Below are 17,040 nucleotides of genomic sequence, written 5' to 3' on the forward strand. Positions count from 1 at the left end.
TTTACACTCTGAGGTAAAGTTTGGTGTTCCTCAAGGATCTGTCTTAGGCCCACTGCTTTTCTCTTTATATCTGCTGCCTCTGGGTGAAATTATACATAAACATGGTATTCGCTTCCATTGCTATGCTGATGATACACAGCTGTATATTTCAGCAAAGCCAGATGAGAGAGATCAGCTTAACAATGTTGAGAAGTGTGTAAAGGACATTAGACAGTGGATGCTTGATAACTTTCTTCTGCTCAACTCAGATAAGACAGAAGTACTTTTACTAGGACCACATGCAGCTAGAAGTAAACTTTCCGATTACGTAGCATCTCTGGATGGTGTTTCTGTCTCAGTGCAGCAGTCTGCAGCAGTCAAAGACCTTGGTGTGATTATTGACCTGAGTCTTTCCTTTGAGTCTCACGTGAATAATATCACCAGGATCTCCTTCTTTCACCTTAGAAATATTGCTAAAATTAGAAATATGATGTCGTTACAGGATGCAGAAAAACTAGTTGATGCTTTTGTAACATCTAGATTAGACTACTGTAACGCTTTACTGTCTGGGTGTTGGAGTAAGTGCAGAAATATGCTTCAGTTAGTTCAGAATGCAGCAGCAAGAGTCCTCACTAGATCTAGAAAATATGATCACATCAGCCCTGTTTTAATCATCTACACTGCTCCCAATTACATCTCACACTGTTTATAAAATACTACTACTGACCTATAAAGCACTTAACGCTCTCACGCCGCAGTATCTGAGTGAACTTCTGTACCAGTATGATCCTCCACGCCTACTTATATCAAAAGGTGCAGGCTATTTGTTATAAACCCCACAGTTATGGAACAGCCTTCCAATCAGTTTTGGGACTCAGACACAGTCTCAGTGTTCATATATTTATTTAGTGGAGTGTTTAGTCAGTAGGTGTTTGTGAGGTAAAGGAGCAGATCTGGAGGGATCATGGATATGGAGTGTTTGGTGAACTGGGATATTTGGATGCTGTCGTCTCCTCACTCTCACACGTTCACTCAGGTTTGTTGATGGTGGTGTGGTGGGTCGTCTCTTATCCCAGAGATCCTCATGTCTGTATTACCTTCTGCTTCTCCATTTTAGTTCTGCTGCCAGAGTGAATCTTACCAGAGTCCAAACTGCACAGTGACATTAACTTTCATACAACAATAAGGAGACTTAATAATCCATATCCTTCTCTTCCTGTCACCCTCTTCTCTCTCTCTTTGAGTTTTTCCTTCACCACAGTCTCCACCGGCTTGTTCATCAGGGACAAACTTACACTTATAAAAAACGTATTCATTTTTATCACCACATTATTTGTGTAAAGCTGCTCTGAGACAATGTTCATTATTAAAAGTGCCAAACAAATAAACATGAATTGAATTGAATTGAATTGAGTATATCGGTAGGAGAATGCTGAGGATGAAGCTGCCAGGAAGGAGGAAAAGAGGAAGACCAAGGAGGAGGTTTATGGATGTGGTCAGGGAAGTCATGCAGGTAGTTGGTTTGAAAGAGACAGATGTAGAGGACAGGGGGGGTATGGAGACAGATGATTTGAATTAAAGGTAATTATAATAACTTAAAAAATGATCATGATGTTCTTTTTCTTTTCTTGCAGAAGTTCAACACTCCCTGGAAGAAGTTTTTCACCTCCATGCCTGTTTATGCCATCATCGTAGCCAATTTCTGGACTTTCTACCTGTTGCTCATCAGCCAGCCGGCTTATTTCAAGGAGGTTTTTGGCTTTGAGATAAGCAAGGTAACACACACACACACACACACACACACACACACACACACACACACACACAGGAATTCTTAACATTTTCTATTTGTCTAAGTATTTACACTTTTAACCAGTAGCCAGTCCTGTGCTACCAGCGAACTGTACTGGGAAGTTAAATAGTAGTGGATACTGGAGAACATGAACCAGGAGGAGGCTGTTTTTATGACTGATCTTGTGGTATACATTGTAAAGCATGTCTTTCTTCTCCCTCTCCAAAGGTTGGTATCCTCTCTGCTCTTCCTCACTTGGTAATGACGATAGTTGTTCCTATTGGAGGGCAGTTGGCTGATTATTTACGCTCTCACAACATCATGAGCACCACCAATGTACGCAAGCTGATGAACTGTGGAGGTGTGTGATTGTGTGTGTTAATTCTGTATGTGTGTACTTCAACATACACTGGCGATCCAAAAAGAAGTCACCACCTGGATTTAACTAAGTGTGACCAGTTGAATGTCTTTAGAATGAGGACAAATAGACATGCATAAATAATGGGTGCATTTTAAATCCGAAGACACGCCCACTGCTGGCTTTGACACTGAGCACACCTGTGCCACGTAATTATGTCGGCGTGTTTGTGGCTTTATAAAAAGCACAGTTGAGTGGGACACTTTGATTCCTTTCTTACCTGTAGGTTGGGTGGCTAGAAAAGGTATTTTTATTCTTCTACTCTCCTGTTGCTTTCCCTGGTGAGTCGCTTGTTTTATTTTATTAGTTGCTAATCATGGTCTGAATGTGTGTTTGTAGGGAGGGTGCATGAACGCAGGTAGCATAAAGTGATAATAGTTTAACCCCGTTTGTGAGGTAATAACTTTATTGTGGGTTATTTTGGGAAGGGGAAACTGTTTGAAATGTTTTGTTTGTTTGTTTTTTTAGGTGCGGCCAAAGAGCGCTAGCTGCTGTTTCGTATATGTTTTGTATATGCTTGTACACACTGTTTCATAAACCCTGAATTAGCTTGTTGGGTTACAGTTGGACCAAGCGGACGTCGCAGCTGTAAACCGCTGGATTACTGAGTGTTTTAAAAGATTATCCTGCAGCGGTTCTGTGCTATGTTTGAGTAAGGACTTGGATATGTATCTCCTGTGCAGGTGTATTAAATTAACAGGCTTGGTATTTTTGCTCCGTGAGCCGCTTGGACGCTTTTAAATATTAATCGGGAGTTAATTGTTTTCTCTTTGTAACGTGTATAAGTACCATTTACATAACTATTTCCACATGTAACTATCTGAGCTGTGATTTTGAGACTTAAACAGAAGGGGAGTTTGTTTGTGTGTTTCGGGTTTATTTTTGGTTTATTCTTGTTTTTTAAGAATTATGCACTGATTTGCGGTGTGCTCTGTCCCTTCTGTTACAAAGAGGATGTAATCTAGTCTCTGATTGTGGGTAAATAACTGGTAAGCTGTAAATGGTATTTTAAAATATTTTAAGCATTCTTTTGTTTAATAAATTTGTACTATTTTGTAAAGTCACGTCTCTGTCTTTAATCCCATCTGAACCAGCAGGGTCCTTCATATTTTTTGGTTTAATTATTCTTTTGGGTTCAATCTCTTTTCCTGGGTGAATAAATAACCCAGGTGTCGTAGTCGGTTCCTTTTTTATTTTTAATACCTTTTAACCAAAGGTTACATAAGCAAATAGGTAAGAGCCTGCCATTGGATAACTACTGCATGGATGGCTGTTTCAGCTGGCATCAAGGTCTTTAACCCAAACTGATGCAGTGAGCAGCTTCTAATTTCTTAAGCAACCATGACAGAAGACACTTCTTGTGGTGGTGTAAAGATGTTCATCTGTTTCAGAAGGGTCAAATTATTGGCATTCTTCAAGCAAAGAAAACATCTAAGGAGATCGCTAAAACTACTAAAATTGGATTAAGAAATGTCCAATGCTTTATTAAAAACTGGAAGGATTGTGGGGAACCATCATCTTCGAAGGAAGAAATGTGGTCAGAAATAAAATCTTTAATGATCGTGTTTGCCGATCACTTAAATGTTTGGTGAAATCAAATAGTAAAAAACAACAGTAGAACTCGAAACTGTGTTTAATAATGAAATTAGGAGTATTTCCACACACACAATGTGAAGGAAACTCAAGGATTGGGACTAAACAGCTGTGAAGCCTTAAGAAAATCACTCATCAGTGTGGCTAATCAGAAAAAAAAAGCTTCAGTTCGGTAGGGAGCATAAAGATTGGACTCTGGAGCAATGAAAGAATGTCATGTGGTCTGATGAGTCCAGATTGACCCTGTTTCAGAGTGACGGGTACATCAGGGTAAGAAGAGAGGTGGATTTAACTGTACAAGCCTGTGGGGGCAGTGCTGTGATCTGGGGTTGCTGCAGTCTGTCTCGGTTCAGCAACATTGTGCTCAAAGAATGAGGTCAGCTGACTACCTGAATATACGGAATGACCAGGTTATTCCCTCAATGTTTTTTTTTCCAAGATGAGAATGCCAGAATTCATCAGGCAAATTGTGAGAGTCGTTCTGTGAGCATGAAACATTTTTTACACATGGAATCTTTGGGATGTGCTGGAGGAGACTTTGAGCAGCGGTCTGACTCTCCCATCATCGATACAAGATCTTGATGAAAAAAACTGCAACTCTGGATGGGAATAAATGTTGTGACTTTGCAGAAGCTTATCGAAACAATGTCAGTGGCGAATGCGTGCCGTAATCAAAGCTACAGGCGGTCAGATGAAATATCTGTGTGTGTGACTTTTTATTTTAGATGGCCAGTGTGTATTGTGTACATGTCTGAATCCAGGTCAATGTAGCAATTTTTAAACTGTACAGTTTCACGTTTCTGTGTGTAGAATGTGATTACATTTATTATATTAAATGTTCATTTCTGCAAACTCCTGACCTGTTTAGGAGGAGTTTCCTTTCCAATTAATATCTAGGGTTAGGGCAGCATCACTGAGAGTAATTGCAGGAATATATCAGTAAGAATTATTAATGATTATTTTGGTCTACTGGAAATAAATGAGGGGTAAAAATGGATCACCAGTTGATAGCCGTTTCAGAAACGTTCTGGCCGTTTCAAATATCATTAATAATTAATAATGGTACAGCGTTCTGCAGGTCCTTTTTTATTAATGTACAAGTTGTTCTTTCCACTTAATGATACTTAAAACCTGTGTTTTTGATGCGAATAATAATTATTGTGCATGTAGGATTTGGTTTGGAGGCTACCTTCTTGTTGGTTGTTGGTTTTTCTCACTCTAAAGGAGTAGCCATCTCTTTCCTTGTCCTTGCTGTGGGCTTCAGTGGCTTTGCCATCTCAGGTACAATCTTTAGAACACCAAAATGTGGACTTAAGATACTACAGAAGATAACAGTGAATAAATGTTTAATGTTCCAGATTTAAGGTATTTGGTGTACATGTAAATGGGGTTAGGGGTATTTGGTGTATGTGTAAACAGGGTTAGGGGTATTTATGTATGTGTAAACAGGGTTGGGGTATTTATGTATGTGTAAACAGGGTTGGGGTATTTGGTGTATGTGTAAACGGGTTGTTAGGGGTATTTGGTGTATGTGTAAACGGGTTGTTAGGGGTATTTGGTGTATGTGTAAACAGGGTTAGGGGTATTTGGTGTATGTGTAAACGGGTTGTTAGGGGTATTTGGTGTATGTGTAAACGGTTAAATGTGTTTGTTGTCTTTAGGATTTAATGTGAATCATTTGGACATTGCCCCCCGTTATGCCAGCATCCTAATTGGCATCTCTAATGGGGTGGGTACTTTATCAGGCATGGTGTGTCCTGTAATAGTGGGAGCCATGACAAAACACAAGGTACACACACACACACACACACACACACAGTTGTTTTTAGAAGTTGTTTGTTGACTGCTAATGACTGTTCAGTGCCAGAACAGAGGAGAGTCTAAAACATCCTTCTACCCTGGGAGATGGAGGGAACAGGAGATCATTTGTTGAGGATCTGAGGGGGCAGTTACAGTGGTAGATGATTGAGTAGATAAGGTTACTGGTAGATCTGCCTCTGGTTTGTGACTAAGAGCTTCTGAGTGGTTCTGACTTGATGCAAATGTCAAAAATGTTACCAAGGGTAATGCTGACCTTTAAAATAATGACCAGACAAACAAATGTATAGTTCTAGCTGCAGAAAACACTTCAGAACATTACACACACTTACACACACACAAACACACACAGAGACACGCGCACACAGACACGCACACGTGGAAGCTCTTCCTCATATTTGATTAAACCCTGCCCACAATTCACACCTGATGATAGAACTCATTAGCATAAAACAACACTACAGAATCAACACGTGAAGTAGAGGAGAAAAATCAGATTTGAGAGAAAATCGATTTATTACGCTACACTATATACACTACACTATACATGCTACAGCTATATACACTACACTATATATGCTACAACGATATACACTACGATATACACTACACCATATACGCTACACTATATACACTACACTATACATGCTATAGCTATATACACTACACTATATATATGCTACAACGATATACACTACGATATACGCTACACCATATACACTACACTATATACACTACACTATATACGCTTAAAACTATATACGCTTACACTATATACGCTACAACTATATACGCTAAAACTATATGCACTACACTATATACACACTATATACACTACATTATATACACTACACTATATACACTACACCATATACACTACACTATATCGCTAAAACTATATACGCTAAAACTATATACACTACACTTTATACACTACACTATATACGCTACAACTATATACGCTACAACTATATACGCTTACACTATATACACTACACTATATGCTAAAACTATATACACTACATTATATACACTACACTACACTATACGCTAAAACTAAATACACTACACTATATACGCTTAAAACTATATACACTACACTATATATGCTAAAACTATATACACTACACTATACATGCTACAGCTATATACACTACAACTATATACACTACACTATATCGCTAAAACTATATACACTACACTATATCGCTAAAACTACATACACTACACTATATGCTAAAACTATATACACTAAAACTATATACGCTACACTATATTCACTACAACTATATACACTACACTATATGCTAAAACTATATACACTACACTATACGCTAAAACTTTATACGCTAAAACTATATACACTACATTATATACACTACACTATATGCTAAAACTATATACACTACACTATATATGCTAAAACTATATACACTACACTATATATGCTAAAACTATATATACACTACACTATACACTACACTATATTCACTACAACTATACACTACACTATATCGCTAAAACTATATCGCTAAAACTATATACGCTTAAAACTATATACACTACACTATATATGCTACAACGATATACACTACGATATACGCTACACTATATACACTACACTATATAACACTACACTATATACGCTAAAACTACATACACTACACTATATATATGCTACAACTATATACACTACACTATATGCTAAAACTATATACACTACACTATACACTACACTATATTCACTACAACTATATACACTACACTATATACACTACACTATATATGCTACAACTATACACTACACTATATACTAAAACTATATACACTACACTATACACTACACTATATCGCTAAAACTATATCGCTAAAACTATACACTACACTATATACGCTTAAAACTATATACACTACACCATATACGCTAAAACTATATACAATACACTATATACACACTATATACACTACAACTATATACACTACACTATATATGCTAAAACTATATCGCTAAAACTATACACTACACTATACACTACAACTATATACGCTAAAACTATATACACTACACTATACACGCTAAAACTATATACGCTAAAACTACATACATTACACTATATACGCTAAAACTATATACACTAAAACTACATACACTACACTATATTCACTACAACTATACACTACACTATATATGCTAAAACTATATATACACTACACTATATGCTAAAACTATATACGCTAAAACCATATACACTACACTACACTATACACTACACTATATTCACTACAACTATATACACTACACTATATACGCTTAAAACTATATACACTACACTATACACTACACTATATACGCTAAAACTATATACGCTTAAAACTATATACACTACACTATATACACTACACTATATACGCTAAAACTATATACACCACACTATATACACTATATACACTATATACGCCAAAACTATATACACTATATACACTATATACACTAAAACTATATACTAAAACTATATACGCTAAGACTATATACACTACACTACACTATATACTAAAACTATATACACTACACTATATATACGCTAAAACTTTATACGCTAAAACCATATACACTACACTTTATACACTACACTATATCACGCTAAAACTATATCGCTAAAACTATATATACACTACACTATATATACACTACACTATATACGCTAAAACTAAATACACTACACTATACGCTAAAACTATACACTACACTATATTCACTACAACTATATACACTACATTATATACACTACAACTATATACACTACACTATACGCTAAAACTATACACTACACTATATACACTATATACGCTACACTATATTCACTACAACTATATACGCTAAAACCATATACACTACAATATACAGCACTATATACACTAAAACTACATACACTACACTATATATGCTAAAACTATATGCACTACACTATATACACTACACTATATACGCTTAAAACTACATACATTACACTATATACGCTTAAAACTATATACACTGCACTATATTCACTACAACTATATACACTACAACTATATACGCTAAAACTATATACGCTAAAACTATATACACTACACTATATACACTACACTTTATACACTACACTATATACACTACACTATATTCACTACAACTATATACACTACACTATATACGCCAAAACTATATACGCTAAAACTATATACACTATATACGCTAAGACTATATACACTACACTATATACACTAAAACTATATACACTATATACACTACATTATATACACTACACTACACTATATCGCTAAAACTATATACGCTAAAACTATATACACTACACTATATACGCTAAAACTATATATACACTACACTTTATACACTACACTATACACTACACTATATATGCTAAAACTATATACGCTAAAACTATATACGCTTAAAACTATATATACGCTAAAACTATATACTACACTATATATGCTAAAACTATACACTACACTATATACGCTAAAACTATATCGCTAAAACTATATACGCTAAAACCATATACACTACACTTTATACACTACACTATATATGCTAAAACTATATATACGCTAAAACTATACACTACACTATATACACTACACTATATACGCTAAGACTATATACACTACACTATATACACTACACTATATTCACTACAACTATATACACTACACTATATACACTACACTATATACGCTAAAACTATATACACTACACTATACACTACACTATATTCACTACAACTATATACACTACACTATATACGCCAAAACTATATACACTACACTATATACACTAAAACTACATACACTACACTATATACGCTAAAACTATATACACTACACTATATACACTACACTATATACGCTAAAACTACATACATTACACTATATACGCTAAAACTATATACACTACACTATATTCACTACAACTATATACACTACACTATATACGCTAAAACTTTATACGCTAAAACTATATACACTACACTATATACGCTAAAACTATATACACTACACTATACACTACACTATATACACTACACTATATACGCTAAAACTATATGCACTACACTATATACACTACACTATATACGCTAAAACTACATACATTACACTATATACGCTAAAACTATATACACTACACTATATTCACTACAACTATATACACTACACTATATACGCTAAAACTTTATACGCTAAAACTATATACACTACACTATACACTACACTATATATTCACTACAACTATATACACTACACTATATACGCTAAAACTATATACGCTAAAACTATATACACTACACTTTATACACTACACTATATACGCTAAAACTATATACGCTAAAACTATATACACTACACTATATACACTAAAACTATATACGCTAAAACCATATACACTACACTATATACGCTAAAACTATATACACTACACTATATACACTACACTATATTCACTACAACTATATACACTACACTATATACGCTAAAACCATATACACTACACTATACACTACACTATATTCACTACAACTATATACACTACACTATATACGCTAAAACTATATACAATACACTATATACGCTAAAACTACATACACTACACTACACTATATACGCTAAAACTATATACACTACACTATATACACTACACCATATACACTACACACTATATACACTACACTATACGCTAAAACTATATACACTACACTATATTCACTACAACTATATACACTACAACTATATACACTACACTATATATGCTAAAACTATATACACTACTATATACACGCTAAAACTATATACACTACACTATATACACTACACTATATTCACTACAACTATATACACTACACTATATACGCTAAAACTATATACACTACACTATATACACTACACTATATACGCTAAAACCATATACACTACACTATACACTAAAACTATATACACTACACTATACACTACACACTATATACGCTTAAAACTATATACGCTAAAACTATATACACTACACTATATACGCTAAAACTATATACACTACACTTTATACACTACACTATATACGCTAAAACTATATACGCTAAAACTATATACGCTAAAACTATATACACTACACTATACACTAAAACTATATACACTAAAACTATATACGCTAAAACTATATACACTACACTTTATACACTACAACTATATACACTAAAACTATATACGCTAAAACTATATACACTACACTATATACACTACACTATATACGCTAAGACTATATACACTACACTATATACACTACACTATATTCACTACAACTATATACACTACACTATATACACTACACTATATACGCTAAAACTATATACACTACACTATACACTACACTATATTCACTACAACTATATACACTACACTATATACGCTAAAACTATATACACTACACTATATACACTAAAACTACATACACTACACTATATACGCTAAAACTATATGCACTACACTATATACACTACACTATACACGCTAAAACTACATACATTACACTATATACGCTAAAACTATATACACTACACTATATTCACTACAACTATATACACTACACTATATACGCTAAAACTTTATACGCTAAAACTACATACACTACACTATATACGCTAAAACTATATACACTACACTATACACTACACTATATACACTACACTATATACGCTAAAACTATATACAATACACTATATACACTACACTATATACGCTAAAACTACATACATTACACTATATACGCTAAAACTATATACACTACACTATATTCACTACAACTATATACACTACACTATATACACTAAAACTATATACGCTAAAACTATATACACTACACTATATACGCTAAAACTATATACACTACACTATACACACTACACTATATTCACTACAACTATATACACTACACTATACACTACACTATATACGCTAAAACTATATACACTACACTTTATACACTACACTATATACGCTAAAACTATATACGCTAAAACTATATACACTACACTATATACGCTAAAACTATATACACTACACTATATACACTACACTATATTCACTACAACTATATACACTACACTATATCGCTAAAACTATATACACTACACTATACACTACACTATATTCACTACAACTATATACACTACACTATATACGCTAAAACTATATACAATACACTATATACACTAAAACTACATACACTACACTATATACGCTAAAACTATATGCACTACACTATATACACTACACTATATACGCTAAAACTACATACATTACACTATATACGCTAAAACTATATACACTACACTATATTCACTACAACTATATACACTACAACTATATACACTACACTATATATGCTAAAACTATATACACTACACTATATACGCTAAAACTATATACACTACACTATATACACTACACTATATTCACTACAACTATATACACTACACTATATACGCTAAAACTATATACACTACACTATATACACTACACTATATACGCTAAAACTATATACGCTAAAACTATATACACTACACTATATACACTACACTATATACGCTAAAACTATATACGCTAAAACTATATACACTACACTATATACGCTAAAACTATATACACTACACTTTATACACTACACTATATACGCTAAAACTATATACGCTAAAACTATATACGCTAAAACTATATACACTACACTATATACGCTAAAACTATATACACTACACTATATACGCTAAAACTATATACACTACACTATATACGCTAAAACTATATACACTACACTTTATACACTACACTATATACGCTAAAACTATATACGCTAAAACTATATACACTACACTATATACACTACACTATATACGCTAAGACTATATACACTACACTATATACACTACTATATACGCTAAAACTATATACACTACACTATATACACTACAACTATATACACTAAAACTATATACACTACACTATACACTACACTATATTCACTACAACTATATACACTACACTATATACGCCAAAACTATATACACTACACTATATACACTAAAACTACATACACTACACTATATACGCTAAAACTATATACACTACACTATATACACTACACTATATACGCTAAAACTACATACATTACACTATATACGCTAAAACTATATATACACTACACTATATATTCACTACAACTATATACACTACACTATATACGCTAAAACTATATACACTACACTATATACGCTAAAACTATATACACTACACTATATACGCTAAAACTATATACACTACACTATACACTACACTATATACACTACACTATACACGCTAAAACTATATGCACTACACTATACACTACACTATATACGCTAAAACTATATACACTACACTATATACGCTAAAACTATATACACTACACTATATTCACTACAACTATATACACTACACTATATACGCTAAAACTTTATACGCTAAAACTATATACACTACACTATACACTACACTATATATTCACTACAACTATATACACTACACTATATACGCTAAAACTATATACACTACACTATATACGCTAAAACTATATACACTACACTATATACGCTAAAACTATATACACTACACTATACACTACACTATATACACTACACTATACACGCTAAAACTATATGCACTACACTATATACACTACACTATATATTCACTACAACTATATACACTACACTATATACGCTAAAACTATATACACTACACTATATTCACTACAACTATATACACTACACTATATACACGCTAAAACTTTATACGCTAAAACTATATACACTACACTATACACTACACTATACACACTAAAACTATATACGCTAAAACTATATACACTACACTATATACACTACACTTTATACACTACACTATACACTACACTATATACACTACACACTATATACACTACACTATATACGCTAAAACTATATACACTACACTATACACTACACTATATTCACTACAACTATATACACTACACTATATACGCTAAAACTATATACACTACACTATATACACTAAAACTACATACACTACACTATATACGCTAAAACTATATGCACTACACTATATACACTACACTATATACGCTAAAACTACATACACTACACTACACTATATTCACTACAACTATATACACTACACTATATACGCTAAAACTTTATACGCTAAAACTATATACACTACACTATATACGCTAAAACTATATACACTACACTATACACTACACTATATACACTACACTATATACGCTAAAACTATATACACTACACTATACACTACACTATACGCTAAAACTACATACATTACACTATATACGCTAAAACTATATACACTACACTATATTCACTACAACTATATACACTACACTATATACGCTAAAACTTTATACGCTAAAACTATATACACTACACTATACACTACACTATATATTCACTACAACTATACACTACACTATATACGCTAAAACTATATACGCTAAAACTATATACACTACACTTTATACACTACACTATATACGCTAAAACTATATACGCTAAAACTATATACACTACACTATATACGCTAAAACTATATACGCTAAAACTATATACACTACACTATATACACTACAACTTTACACTACAATGTTGATATTTAGGAGTGAAAAGATAACAGATGTGACTTGTGTAAATGTGTAGAATCATTACTAAGTTACACATTTCACTGCTCAATGTTCTATCTTTTAGTGTTCTCTATTTTGGATCTTCTGCTCCATCCAAAGTGAATATGAAGTGAAAACACAAACAGACATGATGATAGAAAAAGAATGTTTCTTATTGAATTCAATTGAATTAATTTTATATATCATGTAAACATAAATGCATAGAATTTCTCCTCTTAACTCTCCCTCCATCCATCCATCCATCCAGTCTCTTACAGGTGTATGTTTATTTTTTTTCTCATTTTAACACACACAAACATTCTTCCACTTTCTATCTTTCTCATTCTCTCTGTCCCTTCACATCTCTCTCTCTCTCTCTCTCTCTCTCTCTCTCTCTTTCTCTGTCTGTCTTTCTCTGTCTCTCCACACATTTTTCTTGCTCTCTCTCTCTCTCTCTCTCTCTCTCTCTCTGTCTCTTTCTCTTTCTCTCTCTCTCTCTCTCTCTCTCCCTCCACACGTGTCTCTCTCTCTTTCTGTAGACACGAGAGGAGTGGCAGTATGTGTTTCTCATTGCTTCCTTGGTACATTATTGTGGTGTCATCTTCTATGGTCTGTACCTCATTCCTTCATTCCATCTTTTCATTTCTCTCATTGTCTGTGATCTTGGAATTGGAGATAATGTAGATGATGTGAGAGATGATGTAAATCATGGCACTTCCACCTCCGCAGGTATTTTTGCGTCTGGAGAGAAGCAGGTTTGGGCCGAGCCAGAGAACACCAACGAAGAGAAGTGTGGAATTCTGGGAGAGGATGAGCTAGCCAATGAGACTGTACAACTGTACAGAACAGGGGGTGGGGCCTATGGGGCCACTGGACACTCATGGGACCAGAAGGGATTGGATCTTAGAGGGGGCGGGGCCAGGGCCAGCTGTGCCCCCTAATGAAAACAAACTGAGGAATATGTTCAACCTGATGGAACAAACAGTTTCCTGTATGGAGGAGAGGAAGGGAGAGATCTAACATAGAAATAGAGAGACGGAGAGAGAGAGAGAAAGAGACATAGAGAGAAAGAAAAAAAAAAAGAGACAGATGTACACTACATTTTTGTCTCAGGAGAAAAGTTTATGCAGTACAACCTAAGCAAGCTGAAAATAGTGAAGCAGTGGTGTGTGTGTGTGTGTGTGTGTGTGTGTGTGTGTGTGTGTGTGTGTGTGTGTGTGTGCGTGTGTGTGTGTGTGTGTGTGTGTGTGTGTGTGTGTGTGTGTGTGTGTGTGTGTGTGTGTGTGTGTGTGTGTGTGTGTGTGTGTGTGTGGGGTCTAGCTGTGTAATATTGTAATAAGTTATAAGTAATAAGTGTATAATAATTAGATCAGCTCAGATTTAGTATTTTTATTGACAGTATCTACTGTAGGTGTGTAGATTGACGAGTGTGTTCCTCGTATGTATTTGTGTGTGTTGTGTTTAAGTTTGTGCACATTAAAATTCAAGCTTTAAAGTTGCTGGATCTGTGATGATCACAAATGTTGAGCATTTACTTATAATCTTATACTCCAGTGCTCATGTTAGTTCTCACTCTCCAGTGTTCTGTAGTGTGTAAAGACTATAATCACACTCTTGATGTCACCCAAATGAGGATGAGGTTCTGCTTTTGAGTCTGGTTCCTTTCAAAGTTTCTTCCTAATAACATCTAAGGAAGTTTTTCCTTCACCACAGTCTCCATGGTGATCATCAGAGATAAACACACACCATTCACCTTCACTGTTGATTTCTGTAAAGCTGCTTTGAGACGATGTGTGTTGTGAAAAGTGCAATAGAATAAAACTTTCACTTGCCATTAGATTTACACATTTTCAAAATTTACAAATAAAATATGGAAACATGGAATGTCATGAATCTCCTGCACAAAGTAAATTAGAGCAGTTTGGCTGGAATGAGGTTTAGCTAACCGCTCAGGGTTTAACTAGTGGGGTGTGTGCGTGTGTGTGTAATTGATGTAAATATCTGATCAGGAGCACAGAGATTTTCTAGAATTCAGGAGATTCTCCTTCCATGCTATTTGACATACTGTTCATTTTGTTTGATGCCATTTACGCTCTAATTTAAGGTGTTATCATTATTTAATTGTTTAATTGTGTATATATATATATATATATATATATATATATATATATATATATATATATATATATATATATATAAATAAATAAATAAAATTATTCCATTTTTTCTCCCTGATCATTTTGGTCTTAAGGGAGCTACATCATCTAGAGTGTAACGTAACGTTGATTCTAGGTGTTCAGTGGCCCAGTCGAGCTCTGCAGGGTCAGACAGAGATCTATTTAATATCGTAATTTCCGGAAGATTATTGATAAAACGTGCTGCTGTAGCTGATGTGAACGTGTTTAACACGGTAAGCGTGGTGAGGTAGTAATGCAGTGACTGAGGCAGATTTTAAAAGAGATGAGGTAATGATCAGAAATAACTTCAGACTGTGGAATTATTACTAAATTTGTATTTATTTGGATTCATAAAAAATGTTAACAATCGAGGTGTCCACCACTATGAGTGGGTCCTATAACATTCTGATTAATTCCAACTGAATCTAGATTGGACACAACTGCTGCTCTTAAGGAGTCTTCCTGATTATCAAAATCAATATTAAAGTCACCAATAATTAATGCTTTGTCT

The 17,040-nt window shown here is 33.9% G+C and overlaps 1 protein-coding gene across 1 annotated transcript; it reads left to right on the plus strand.

Annotated features, from left to right (window-relative positions):
- Nucleotides 1-1,556: 1,556 nt before the first annotated feature.
- Nucleotides 1,557-15,470, plus strand: LOC124382474 (vesicular glutamate transporter 1-like; the record flags this gene model as incomplete). The annotated part of the gene is given in 6 exon segments (XM_046844563.1): nt 1,557-1,754; nt 2,000-2,132; nt 4,953-5,063; nt 5,444-5,571; nt 14,892-14,961; nt 15,082-15,470. Coding segments are annotated over 6 exon segments (936 nt in total), but the record flags the coding sequence as incomplete, so codon positions are not given.
- Between the last annotated feature and the right edge of the window lie 1,570 nt (nt 15,471-17,040).

The sequence above is a fragment of the Silurus meridionalis genome, unplaced genomic scaffold (genome assembly GCF_014805685.1).
Source record: "Silurus meridionalis isolate SWU-2019-XX unplaced genomic scaffold, ASM1480568v1 Scaffold455, whole genome shotgun sequence".
Classification (NCBI taxonomy): domain Eukaryota; kingdom Metazoa; phylum Chordata; class Actinopteri; order Siluriformes; family Siluridae; genus Silurus; species Silurus meridionalis.